This window comes from Schistocerca serialis, chromosome 1, assembly GCF_023864345.2.
Source record: "Schistocerca serialis cubense isolate TAMUIC-IGC-003099 chromosome 1, iqSchSeri2.2, whole genome shotgun sequence".
NCBI classification, from domain to species: domain Eukaryota; kingdom Metazoa; phylum Arthropoda; class Insecta; order Orthoptera; family Acrididae; genus Schistocerca; species Schistocerca serialis.
Window position 1 is genome coordinate 438,736,098 of NC_064638.1, and position 12,410 is coordinate 438,748,507.

The window sequence follows — 12,410 nt, forward strand, 5'->3', positions numbered from 1 at the left end:
CAATACGTAAGGAATGAGATACACACAGACTTGAGTGAACCGCCAGTTCATTGTTTCCACTGGGCACAGTATTTCAGCAGTCAAGCATGTCACCAGTGTCATGTGCACTGTTGGATCAACAAATATGCTGGGAGAAACTGAAGAATCACATCGTGTACCTTTATGGAGAGGAGATATATTAAAATGAAGAAATTCAACAAGCTATGCCACCGTAGGTACTGTTTACTGAATTCTCTTGTATTTTTGAAGAGGTGTCTTACCAAGCACATTGTGCCAAACTTTGTTAAGGTTGCACGTCACATTGATTCATTGGCAGCCAGGAGAATCAGGAAGCGAACCAGCCTTGTCTTCGTACATGAGATGGTACACACTTTACCTGCTAGAACCTTTAGTACAACTCATGGTAACTATGTCGGCTACGTTTACAACTGATCAGTCATTTTTGTGTTAATGAGGTGGCGTTAATTTCCAAGAAAGCTTGCAAGTGATATGTATCGAATGCGCAACTGTCATGGAACCAGATATCAAGTTTGTTTATAGCGATGGCAACTACGACGACAAAAGTTGAATGGTACAAATTTTGTTTCTAGTGTTCACAACAACCACCACTAGTCATGAATATCATCCAATGATGACATTAAATGCAATTTCACTTACCTTATTTGTCATTGATATTTTCATCTTGGACAATTGCACATGATGTATATGCTGCCAGTAGGAATCCTTTTTTCCACATCCACGGTACTCTTTAGCAATATCTCCTAAGAAAATTGGCAAAGTCCCACAGGGGAGTTTTATATCACGCAAGTGGAAATTGTGGAAGTAGAGGCAGCGAAAAATATAGTTACCTGGTCATTTTTCTCTTTTGATAGAGATTTCTATAATTACCCAGTGTTTTCCACGCAAATAGATGGATCCTCAGAAGACAGTAATTCAACAGAATGGTTTACAAACTCTTGGTGAATACCTTTTCCCTTCAAAGTTTTTAAGATTTCATCCATCTGTAATGACTTTGGTTACAGGCTAGATGAAGTTCTTAACAAGAGGCACTAAAGTTCGTTCGGTCCTGGAATACACTTTAACAATGAAACATTTCCTAGGTTATCTTTCTGTATCTCCAAATACCCAAATATGTTCATTTTCATTCTTGAGACGTTCCTTCCCATATTTCTGAGTTGCTTTGTGAGCTCATCTATTTCTACAATCTTGTTATTAGTGACAGTTATGTAACATACTCCTCGACAGAAACCACAGTAATCACAAACAGTATTGATCGACAATCCAGTTTCTGAAGCTGTGTTTTTTGATGTGTAATCTTTAACCCGAATGGAAACCAAGTAGATGCTTTGCTGTATTGTCAGTGTACAAGTATTTTTCCTCTCAAATGAGAAATCAAAATTGCTAGTTCTTTAACCAAGTTTGATGCTGTTCTGTCCATTACAGTTCACACAATTTCTAGTGTCATGAATTTGCAGCAGATGGTACCCCACAGAAGTCCAAACAGTTCTGAACAGTACTCAATCTAGGAATCAACTTGCTGTTAAAGGCAACACTGCTGTTGTTTTTTACCACAAGGACTATATAGAGAAAATACAGAGCCTGCTAGATGGTGGCTTCTACAGGAAGATCAATGCTTTCCCCATAAAGAAGGCGGAGAATAGGACTAGGGGCCCAGTATTTGTTTGCTGGGTGCGGGCGTGGAGACTCTGGGGTTCCTGAGCTGAGGACTGGTAAGTGCTTCCAGTCCTCTGTCACTGTAAACTCTGGGCATGTTTCAGAAACCACTGTGCAGTGCAGCGGTGGAATGTTGTGTGTCACAGGGAACAGGGATCTTGGCTTGACCACCTGGATTGTGAGGATGATAAAAACACTTCAGTCTCAAGGTGTGCTGTGCGCCATTGAGATGCATGGCTGTTGAGTCCAAGCTGTCGTTAGTGGACAACCTTTGGGGATCCTGCTGCAACTCAGTTTATGAGGTGTACCTAGGTGTGTAGGGCTCTGTCTCTGTGGACGTTCATTTCCATAGCTGCTTGTGGGACCGAGATGAAATACTCAAAACTACCTCCCTTCCTCCCAGTGGAAAGGATGGGTCAGTGGTAGGTACTAACACCCAGTCAAATAAGAGAGTACATGTAGCTGGTTCTCCTGACTCAGGAGTTAATTCTAAAGATTTTGGGTCTATTAACAGAACACACACGGGCAATCGGAGTGTGTTTTTAATAGTGAAAAGGAAAGAGAGCAGCTTTGAGAGTTTTGTCTTTCTATATTCAAAGAGGAATATCAACAATATAGGAAAAGACAGATTGGTACTTACTGTAAAGAAGACACATTAAATTGTGGACAGGCTCAATTAAAAGACACGCAAAGCTGCTGAGCACAGCCTTCATCAGTAAAAGAGAGACACACACCATTCATACACACAAGCAAGCATGCCTCATACACATGACTGCCAACTCCAGCATCTCGGGTGGGAATGAAACTATCGTGTGGCATACAAGTAACAGTCTGGAGGGAGTGAGAAGAGGAAGGGATAGTAGTGTACGGGTGGGAAGATAGAGACGGAATGCTGCCCAGTGGAGTGTGCAGGGACTAGAATGCCATCAGGTGCAGCATCAGGAGGTTGTGGGGAAGGGGGGTGGGGAAAAAGGAGCAAAAAAGAAGAGGAGCAGGGAAAGATGAGTAGATGTGTTGGCAGAGGGTGGCAAATAAACAGAGTGGGAGATGAGAATGAAGAAGAGATGATAGGACAGAGGGGTGGGGATTGTTAAGTTGAGGGTGTGGGGATAGCTACAGGAGCACAGAATGTGTTGTAAGGATAAGTCTCATCTGCGCATTTCAGAAAAGCTGGTGGGGGACAGAAGGGTCCATCTGTGCCCTGGAATGGTCCATTCCTTCTGTGGTGTTTGTGTGGACTGCAGGCCACGTCAGAATCCCAGGAAATGAGCTTGCTGACAGGCTGGCCAAACAGGCTACACGGAAACTGCTTCTGGAGATTGGCATCCCTGTTACTGACCTGCAATCATTATTACGCCATGAGGTTCTTCAGCTTTGGGAGACGGAATGGCATCATCTCAGCACACACAGCAAACTGCGTGCCCTTAAGGAGACTACGAATGTGTGAAATGCAGTAGTTATTTCACCATCCATATCTCCCTTCAAGAACTTCAGAAAAGGCTGTGGTTACCAACATTGTGGAGCTCCCTGCCCGTCAAAAGATTCAGTCCATTTCACCGTCCAGTGCTGCTACTTCCACAGCCATGATTGTGGCCCCAAAGCCTACCTCGGGCAAAAAATCAAAGGTGAAGTGTCCACTGCTGACGGAGGTGGGAAGTAAACAGTTCTATAATGTCAACGTCATCCTCATGATTCTTTTGTAGTGCTAATGGACCTCGATTTTGGACTTGGGCAATCATCTCATCCCAAGACTGAGCCCCAGCTTCAATCCCCAGCAGAAAAATAGGATAAAAGTGCTACCCCGTGATAGATGGCTCACGTCCTCCAGAAGAATGTTTAATGGACTCAGGTCACACGTGGAGGAACTGAACCTCCTAGCACAAGAATGCTCCCCATGCTTGTGTTTACAGGAAATGTGTTTTGAGCATTTAATATCCTGTACTACGAGACTGTAAGTGTTACCAGAAGGATGACCTGACTGGGGAGAGTCCAAGGGAGGTGTAGCTGTGTTTGTCAATAACGCCCATCACTCCTTTGCTCTTTCCCTGGTTACTGACCTGCAAGCAGTTGCAATTGAAATTCATGCATGTCCGAGGATCACTGTTTGCTTACTGTATTTACCTCTGCAAGGTGCGATAGACTCTGAGGTTCTCGCAGATCTTATGGAACAACTCCCCCAACCATTTATCCTACTGAGAGACTTCAGTGCCCATCATTCATTGTGGAGCTTGACCTGTACTTGCCATTGGGGTTGGGTTATGGAGAGCCCATGGCTTCTCACGTGCTGTGCAACACAGATACTCCCAAAATAGTAATATCACAAATTGAGTCCGCCTTGATGCAAATACCATGTTATTTGTTTATTTCTTTATTATCCCAAACTAGTTTTGGCGACAAATATCACCATCATCAACGTTTTTTTTGAATCTAAAACATTCATAAAGTGGTATGGTTGTACAAACACAGTAAAACATAATTAAATTTTTACAAATCGTCTTTTGAAATGTAGTTTTATATTAATACTTTTATACTACCTTATTTATTGTATGCTACAGCATTTTTTAAGCTATTATTGGCGCTGTTTGTGACGTATTTTCTGTTGCCATCTTTTTATACTTAGCGAACATCATGTCATCTGCAACCATGTGAGCGGCTGTTAGTAAACAAATACTCAAAGGTGAACTTCGTATGTCAGCAGTATATCCCTGGGGTTGTGATAGTGCTTGTGGAAACCAGTTATTTTGGTGTGTATTTAGCTGTTGCTTAGTTATTCGTGTACTCACGTTCGTTGGTTGGTGTGTGGCTGCTTTTTACACAGAAAAACAAAACTTTTGCACTTTGTTTCTGATCCATAATCTTAAGCCATCTTGCTGTTTGCGCGCGTCACAAGAGGCATATTGCAAGTGGTGAGAAAGGCAATGAAAAACTGTAGCGCCAATTACAATGACTTCTGTTCATTATTTATGTCTCTGTGTGTGATGGGGAGGTGGTTCTTTTGTGTGTGTGCGCTTTCTTTTCTGTGTTCTTGGTCAGTTCTCTCAGAGCGGCAAAGAGTGTGTTGTTGCAGAGTGTTGTGTTTTAATTTATTACATTTTTCCCTTCGACTATAGCCTTTTGTATGTGGTAATTTTCTTCTATCTTTAGTTGTCAGTATAGACTGCTGCTGTTTCTCAGAATGCGTAGATTGTTTTCGATGTTAATAGGGTTATGGCTTTTGTTCATTAGATGTTCTGCGTAAGTTGAATGTGTGCTGTCACTTCGTAGAGCTCTCATGTGCTCTGTGTACCTTGTTCGGAAATTTCTGCTTGTTTGTCCTATGTAGTGGGCCTGACAAGAGTTGCAAGTGAGTTGATATATTCCAGCGTTGCTGAATTTGTCTGAGGTTTTTCTGACTGGTCTTAGTCTTTTCTGAACTGTATTGTTTGTTCTGAATGTTATTGGGATCCCTTGCTTTTTTAAGATGTTTCCTATTCTATGTGATATTTTGTTATTGTATGTTAGTGTGTACCATCTCTCTCTTTTTTCTGAAGTGGTGTGGTCTGCTGTGTTGTCTGTGTGTGCTCCATGTTTCCGTTTTACCTTGTTGTTGAGTTTGTTTATGATGTCTGTTTTTTAGTCGTTTTCAACAGCAATTTGTTTGATTATGTTTAGTTCCTGGGTGTATTTTCGTGGTTTAAGAGGTGTTATGTTTATCCTGTGGAGCATGTGTGTGAAAGTGGCATATTTATGCACTGTCAGGTGGTTGGATGAGCTGTGGATAACAGTGCTTGTGGATGTGGCTTTTCTGTAGATGGAGAATTCATGTTAGTGGTTGTTTCTTGTGATTGCAAGATCCAAGAAATTTAGTTTCTTGTTGTTGTAATTCACACTACAGTTTTTCACAGCCTTTCTCGCCACTTGCGATACACCTCTTGCGACACACGTGAACAGCAAGATGGCGTAAGATTATGGATCAGAAACAAAGTGCAAAAGTTTTGTTTTTCTGTGTAAAAAAACAGCCACACACCATCCAACGAACGTCAGTACACGAATAGCTAAGCAACAGCTAAATCACACCAAAATAACTGGTTTCCACAAACACTACCACAACCCCAAGGATATACTGCTGACATACGGAGTTCACCTTTGAGTATTTGTTTACTAACAGCCGCTCACATGGTTGCAGATGACATGATGTTCGCTAAGTATAAAAAGATGGCAACAGAAAATACGTCACAAACAGTGCCAATAATAGCTTAAAACATGCTGTAGCATACAATAAATAAGGTAGTATAAAAGTATTAATATAAAACTATATTTCAAAAGACGATTTGTAAAAATGTAATTATGTTCTACTGTGTTTGTACAATCATACCATTTTCTGAATGTTTAAGATACACTGATGATGGTGATATTTGTTGCCGAAACTAGTTTGGGATAATAAAGAAATAAACAAATAACACAGTGTTTGCATCAAGGTGTACTCAATTTGTGATATTACTATTTTTCTACGCAAACATGGACCAAATGGAAGAGTTCCAAGATAATATTATTGTTACAGATACTGTACTCATTTCTGTGCTGCTACTGGGTCATTGTCAGCCATCGACCTCTCAGCCCTTGGGGACTCTGTTCAGTGGGAAGTCATTGGCGACCTTCATTCCAGTGAGCACTTCCCACTTCTCATTCGCCTATTAGATGGAGCATTATCTGAACAAAAGCCATGGGAATGGATGGTCAGCAGGGCTAACTGGAGGCCATTCAGCTATCTGGCTGTGTTTGAACTCTGCATTAATATCCATGAATTGGTGGACCACATCAGATGAGTGATCCATCATGCTGCTGACTTATCGATCCCAAAGTCTTCCGGTAATGTTGGAAGTGGTCTGTACCTTTGTGGACCGGTGAGTGCTGTTCAGCTATCCAGGACAGAAATGGACCGATGAGTGCTGTTCAGCTATCCAGGACAAGTTTGCACCTCTCCGATGGTTTGAATGCTGCCCAGCAGAAGACAACCTCACAGCTTTTAGAGTTGTGAGAGTCAATGCTCGACCCGTAATTAAGGAGAATAAGAAAAGATCATGGCAAACATTCCTGGACTCTTGTCAACCACTCCACTTGTTCTGAAAAAGTATGGGATGCCATCAGAGGATTTTCAGTAAACACATATGTGTTTACCAGCAGCAGCACTGCTGAAACGGGTGTTCCAAACAATGCCTGGAGACATCGCTCAGACGATGGAAGAAATTTTAAAGTGAATACTGCCGTTGCCAGGCAGGATCTGGCATCTTGCTGCTACTGTGCAACTGCAGAGAGGGGAAAGCTGGACTTGAGATCCTACTATACTGAATCGTACAACTACCCTTTCTCCATGTGGGAGCTGGAATTGGCAGTGTCTGCGGCTCATGATACTGCTCTTGGTCAGAACCAAATCTGTTACTGCATGCTTTGATATTTACCAGCAGCACCAAAGGAAATCTTTCTCAAAATGTTTTAATCTTGTCTGGCAGGTAGGCAACTTTCCCAATGTGCAACTCATGGAGAGGGGCAATTCTGATACCTTTCTCAGACAAGAAAAGGGCCACACATGTCCCAGTAGTTACTGGAGTATTGTCTTCATGAGCTGTGTAGGAAAGGCCTTGGAGCAAATGGTTAACTGTCGTCTGATCCGGTTTATAACAACCAGGCAACTCCTTAGCCACTTTCAGTGTGGATCCCGAAGATTTTGGTCCGCTGTTGACAGCCTGACCTTACTAGAGGCGGCTGTTCAGCAGGCTTTTCTAAATAAACATCACTGTCTCATTATATTCTTCGATATCAGTAAGGCATACAACACTACTTGGAGACACAGTATTCTTGTGCAACTCCGTCAATGGGGCCACTTCCCCATCTTCATATAGTCCTTTCTAAGCACTTTTTTAGGTCTGGAATTGGTGACATGTTGTCAGATTGTTTTGAGCAGGAGAATGGTGTTCCTCAGGGCTGTGTTTTTAGTGTTACCCTGTTTGCCATAGTGATAAACAGTATCACACCTATGGTATGGACTCCTGTTTAGTGGTCTTCATTTGTGGATGGTTTTGCTGTTGTCTATTTCTCCTCTAGTGTTGCAACAGTGACCCATCAGTTGCAACTTGGAGTGAGGAGGTTGGAGGAGTGGGCTGCTAGGACAGGTTTTCAGTTTTCTGCAGATATGTGTGTGTGTTTTCATTTTAATCATTCTCGTTGTAGTTTTAATTTCCATGACTAATGTGTGAGGGATACCATTTGATATTGTAAAGACTCAGTGAGGTTCCTATGTCTCATTTCAGACTCCAAACTGGTTACCACACATGAGAGCCCTCAAAGCCAGAACCCAGAAGGCACTGAATTTTATGAAGTGCCTTAGTCACAGGTCTTTGGGAGCAGAAGGGCACATCTGCTCCAGTTTTATAGGGCTTTTGTGCATTCATGGTTAGACTATGGATATATGGTGAATGGGTCAGCGAGACCTTCTTACATGAAGATTATTGACCATGAGGAAATTAGGCTGTCCACAGGTGCTTATTGGACCAGCCCGATACCCAGTCTCTGTGCCAAGTGTGGGGAACCACCACCTTTCACCCAGTGCCAACTTCTCATGGCGCGTCATGCATGTTAAGTTCTTCGCAAAACTCTGAATTCACCTGTACACCATACTGTTGTTTGTTCGCCTCTGGAACACCTTTTCTCCCATCATCCATGAGCAACAATGCCCGACAATGTCTTTCCTTCTCATCCTGTCTGGTAAGTCTCTCCAGATCTTGGGTTCTGCGTGACTTTTGCGAACTGTGCCCCTTTGCCTAAACCTCTCCAATCCTTTTCCTTTCCCTTCAACTCTTCTGCCAAAGGAAGGAGCCACTGGCTCTGAAAGCTTGTAATAGTTAAACCTTTTGTGTGTGTGTTGCCCTGCCACCGCATGGTGAGTAGATTTTTTACCTAACCATTTACATTGTAACAAAACTACAGTGAATATATCTGGTGGAGAAAGAGAAAAATAACAACTGTTGTTTCCAAGTTGACTAAGAGCTCCCATCTCAGTGCACAGTTTTGTACCTTTTAGCATTTTTTTTTTTTTCAACCAACAGCCACTAAACATTAGCAGCACTCTGAATTTTTATTTTTGTCTTTGCAAGTTGAGTTGGTCTTGATGTCTGGCATGAATTATTTTGCTTAGGCAATCTTCCAGTTGCATTGAAGATACAATCCGAAACCTCCCATTGAGTCCCATTTTTCCTCAAAAAATTGGTAATAGTAACTGATGCCTCTCTCTTTCCCATCTTCCTCTGTAATACTGCATGTCATTTCTTCCTGAATAATGTGCCTTATTTTTATGGATGAGTTCGTCTTGCAGCTCTAACAGTCAGTGGTTTAACTTCTCTGAACACATCACGACGACTTTCACCTGATTTAGCATTGTGTGAGATAAAATTATTCTACAAATTGTTAATGTTTTCATTGCCTTTAGACTGTTTCTCAAAAACCCACTGCAAATGTTCTAAATATTCCATTACTTCCTTCCCTAACAACTTACAAGCCATTTTAATACCTGTACCATAACTTTAGATATAGTTAAAAGCAGTAGTCAGTTCTGACATTTCAGGATACATTGCAGCATTATGTCACTTTGATGTGAGGCAACTGTGCATTTGCTGTGCTCTCAGATGAAATAGGTTCTTAAAGAAACATTAAGTGGCCAAATTGACTACTGCCACATTTCTAGGTAATAGATGAACAATATAAGCAATGAATAGAGATACAGGTCTGAAATTTCTACATTTCGATCTCTGTTTCTACTGAAAGAAATAAACATTACAAAATTTCAAAGTTCTAGGGTGTTGAAACTTGAGACAGCATAATTTTTTATGTTGATATTTCTCTAATGTCTAACTGCAGTATTGTTGCAAACATCTGTGCCATTTGTCTTTAAGGTAAGCTGACTTTTCATTTTTGATTGTTGTCTTGTGAAGTGGGATTTGCTTCAATTTTTGTTCTCTCTTGCAGGTATTCCTCTTAAATTTCCCTTTATATGCTGCTTTCAAACAGAGTTCAGCTGGTAAACTGGAAGAAGTTTCTGCAGCAGAAGCTGCAGCACTAAATGTATTTTGTGATCTCCATGATCCTGAAATTCCATCATTCCTTCTTCGTAATGTCTGCCTGTTTTGCAAGGTATGTACATTTTTGTCTGTCCTGTGTTCTGTTATTGTGTGTATTTTATAAAATTGCATTGTTTTAAGATGGCATGTTCTGTTATTGTGTTCACTGTATAAAATTGCATTGTTTTAAGATGGTAATAAGTACAAAGTCCAGGTGCCAACCTTGTAACTTCTGTCACTTTTTTTCATGTAATAAAGTAAGATTTTCAATTTGCTCCTCTAAATGTTATTGGCATGTGGAAAATTCAAGAAGCATCATCCAAAAAGGCTTTAACTGGGTCGATAGTTAAACTTTTATGTTAAAATAAGTAAAGAATCCTATTCATAAAGTTGTCTAAATAACTCCGCCTGTTTCACCTGAGCTGTTTTAAATTATTCCATGTTGCCTGTTTTGGGTATTGCCATTTCCATCTTGTCTGTTTTGGGTATTGCCATTTTCAGACCAGAGCTTAGATATTCTGAAATAAAGCTCAATTTCTCGCTGAAGTGAGGTGTCAACTATTCTCGCTCAAATCAACTAAGATGAAGTTGTTCAGTGGCTTTCAGTGCATTGGAAAAAATACTATCACCAACAGAGGGGATAGAAGAACTAATTATATGGCCTGCAAAATTAGTGTTAAAATTTGAAAGAACTTTGAGTCCCAAGAAACTTATTGTTAGGTTAAGGTTGAGACAGAGGTTTATAGAGAGAAACTCAGTGTAGAAAAATTAATTATACATCACACATTTACAAACGACAATATAGGGAATCTTTGTCACAGTCTTGTTGTTGTAATGTTCATAAGTTATTCAGAAATAGGCTGTGAAATTACAGGCTTCATTGAACTGATGTCACTGTTAACTTCACTGCTGACATTTGTCTCATGATTGTCAAGTATTTTTGCTACTCCCGCTAAGTATGTTGTCCTGGCTACCATGCTTGGCATTGGCCATCCAGAACTTCTTGAGTGTTGTGATGATAGAATCTGGTGATATTGTGCCCTTGAAGGACAATCCACACACACATAACGCTAACTGGTGGTTTTTTAATCTGGCTAGATGAAGAGACTCCGTGATCCCTTTCTGAAAACCGATCAGAGTAGTATTGTTGGAGATGAATTTTTAAGTGGCTTGTTTACAACATCTAGCTCCTGCAGTTTGAAGCCATACCTCCAGACATGATGACTAATAAGGGAAGGTCTTGATGGCTAGTACCAACTTTTTAAAATCAGCAATACAGTTGTGGGGTTCAGTGGATCAGAAGAAATCGTGAAATTCTTTTTTGTCAATTACTTGCAAATGAGTGTCCACCAAAGCAAACGGGTGCAGGGTGTGATACCTGGGACCCTAACTTACACCACCATATAGGTGCTTTAAGAAAGTCGATCCTAGCCATGGGGTCATCACCTTGTAAGTTTGTCTCCAGTACAGCAACTTTATTCTTAACTTCTGGTGTGAGCTTACCTTGAATAGCATCCCACACTAGCATAGCTCACTTATTGAATGGCAGACTAGTATTACAATTACGAATAGTAGTTAACCAGTCCACCACTAATTCCATGTTCGTCTAGCGTTTCTTATAGCTACTAATCACTGACCCTCAAGGAAATTTTCTTGGGCAATGTTTCATTCTTCAGGTTAGCATGGGAGCGGCTTTCCTCCTCCTACAGTAATTGCTAACGTCACAGCAATTCATTGTTTTTTTGTTTCTAGTTCTTAAACAGTAACGGCTTTTCCTTCAGTAGTCCATGTCGTATTGCTTCACATGTTGAGCATCTCATTGACATTGCTGAGCCAATGTACAAGGTAAGAGTGCACTACTGCATTTGGATTATGTGCCTCTTTAAATTGAGAAAGTTTGTCAGTAAAATCTTCTGGTTGTCTGTATCAGTGCAGTACAGAAAGCCCGCATATGCATGTGAACCTGTGACACCAGTTGATACTCCCAGATAATTCTATCTGTAGTATGTTTAAGTTCGTGACATTACTGCTCTGCCCCCTCCACCCTGTTCATGTATTAGCAAAATACTTTAGTAAAAGATGATCTTGAGGTCGAATAATTGAGGGTAGACAAGATGTGTGAGCTATAAATTATTGAACATAAAACAAATGAAGTAGGTTACAGTACACTTATTAGCCCACTGCTTGAATACTGCTCACCGGTGTGGGATCCGTACCAGATAGGGTTGATAGAAGAGAGAGAGAAGATCCAATGGAGAGCAGCGCGCTTCGTTACAGGATCATTTAGTAATCGCGAAAGCATTACGGAGATGATAGATAAACTCCAGTGGAAGACTGCAAGAGAAACGCTCAGGTCAGTACGGGCTTTTGTTGAAGTTTCGAGAACATACCCTCTGAGCAGTCAAGCAGTATACTGCTCCCTCCTATGTGTATCTCGCGAAGAGACCATGAGGATAAAATCAGAGAGATTAGAGCACACACAGAGGCATACCGACAATCTTTCTTTCCGCGAACAATACGAGACTGGAATAGAAGGGAGAACCGTTAGAGGTACTCAAGGTACCCTCGCCACACACCGTCAGGTGGCTTGCGGAGTATGGATGTAGATGTAAAACAAACATTAGTAATAAACATAGGCAGCACAGC

At 41.1% G+C, this 12,410-nt stretch overlaps 1 protein-coding gene across 1 annotated transcript in view; it reads left to right on the forward strand.

The window, feature by feature from the left end:
• Nucleotides 1–12,410, forward strand: part of LOC126472697 (ubiquitin carboxyl-terminal hydrolase 34) — a 529,852-nt gene that overhangs the window by 6,672 nt on the left and 510,770 nt on the right. Inside the window, exon 4 of the mRNA XM_050099952.1 lies at nt 9,673–9,837. Coding sequence (XP_049955909.1) covers nt 9,673–9,837 — 165 coding nt within the window. The remainder of the gene's footprint in view (nt 1–9,672; nt 9,838–12,410) is intronic.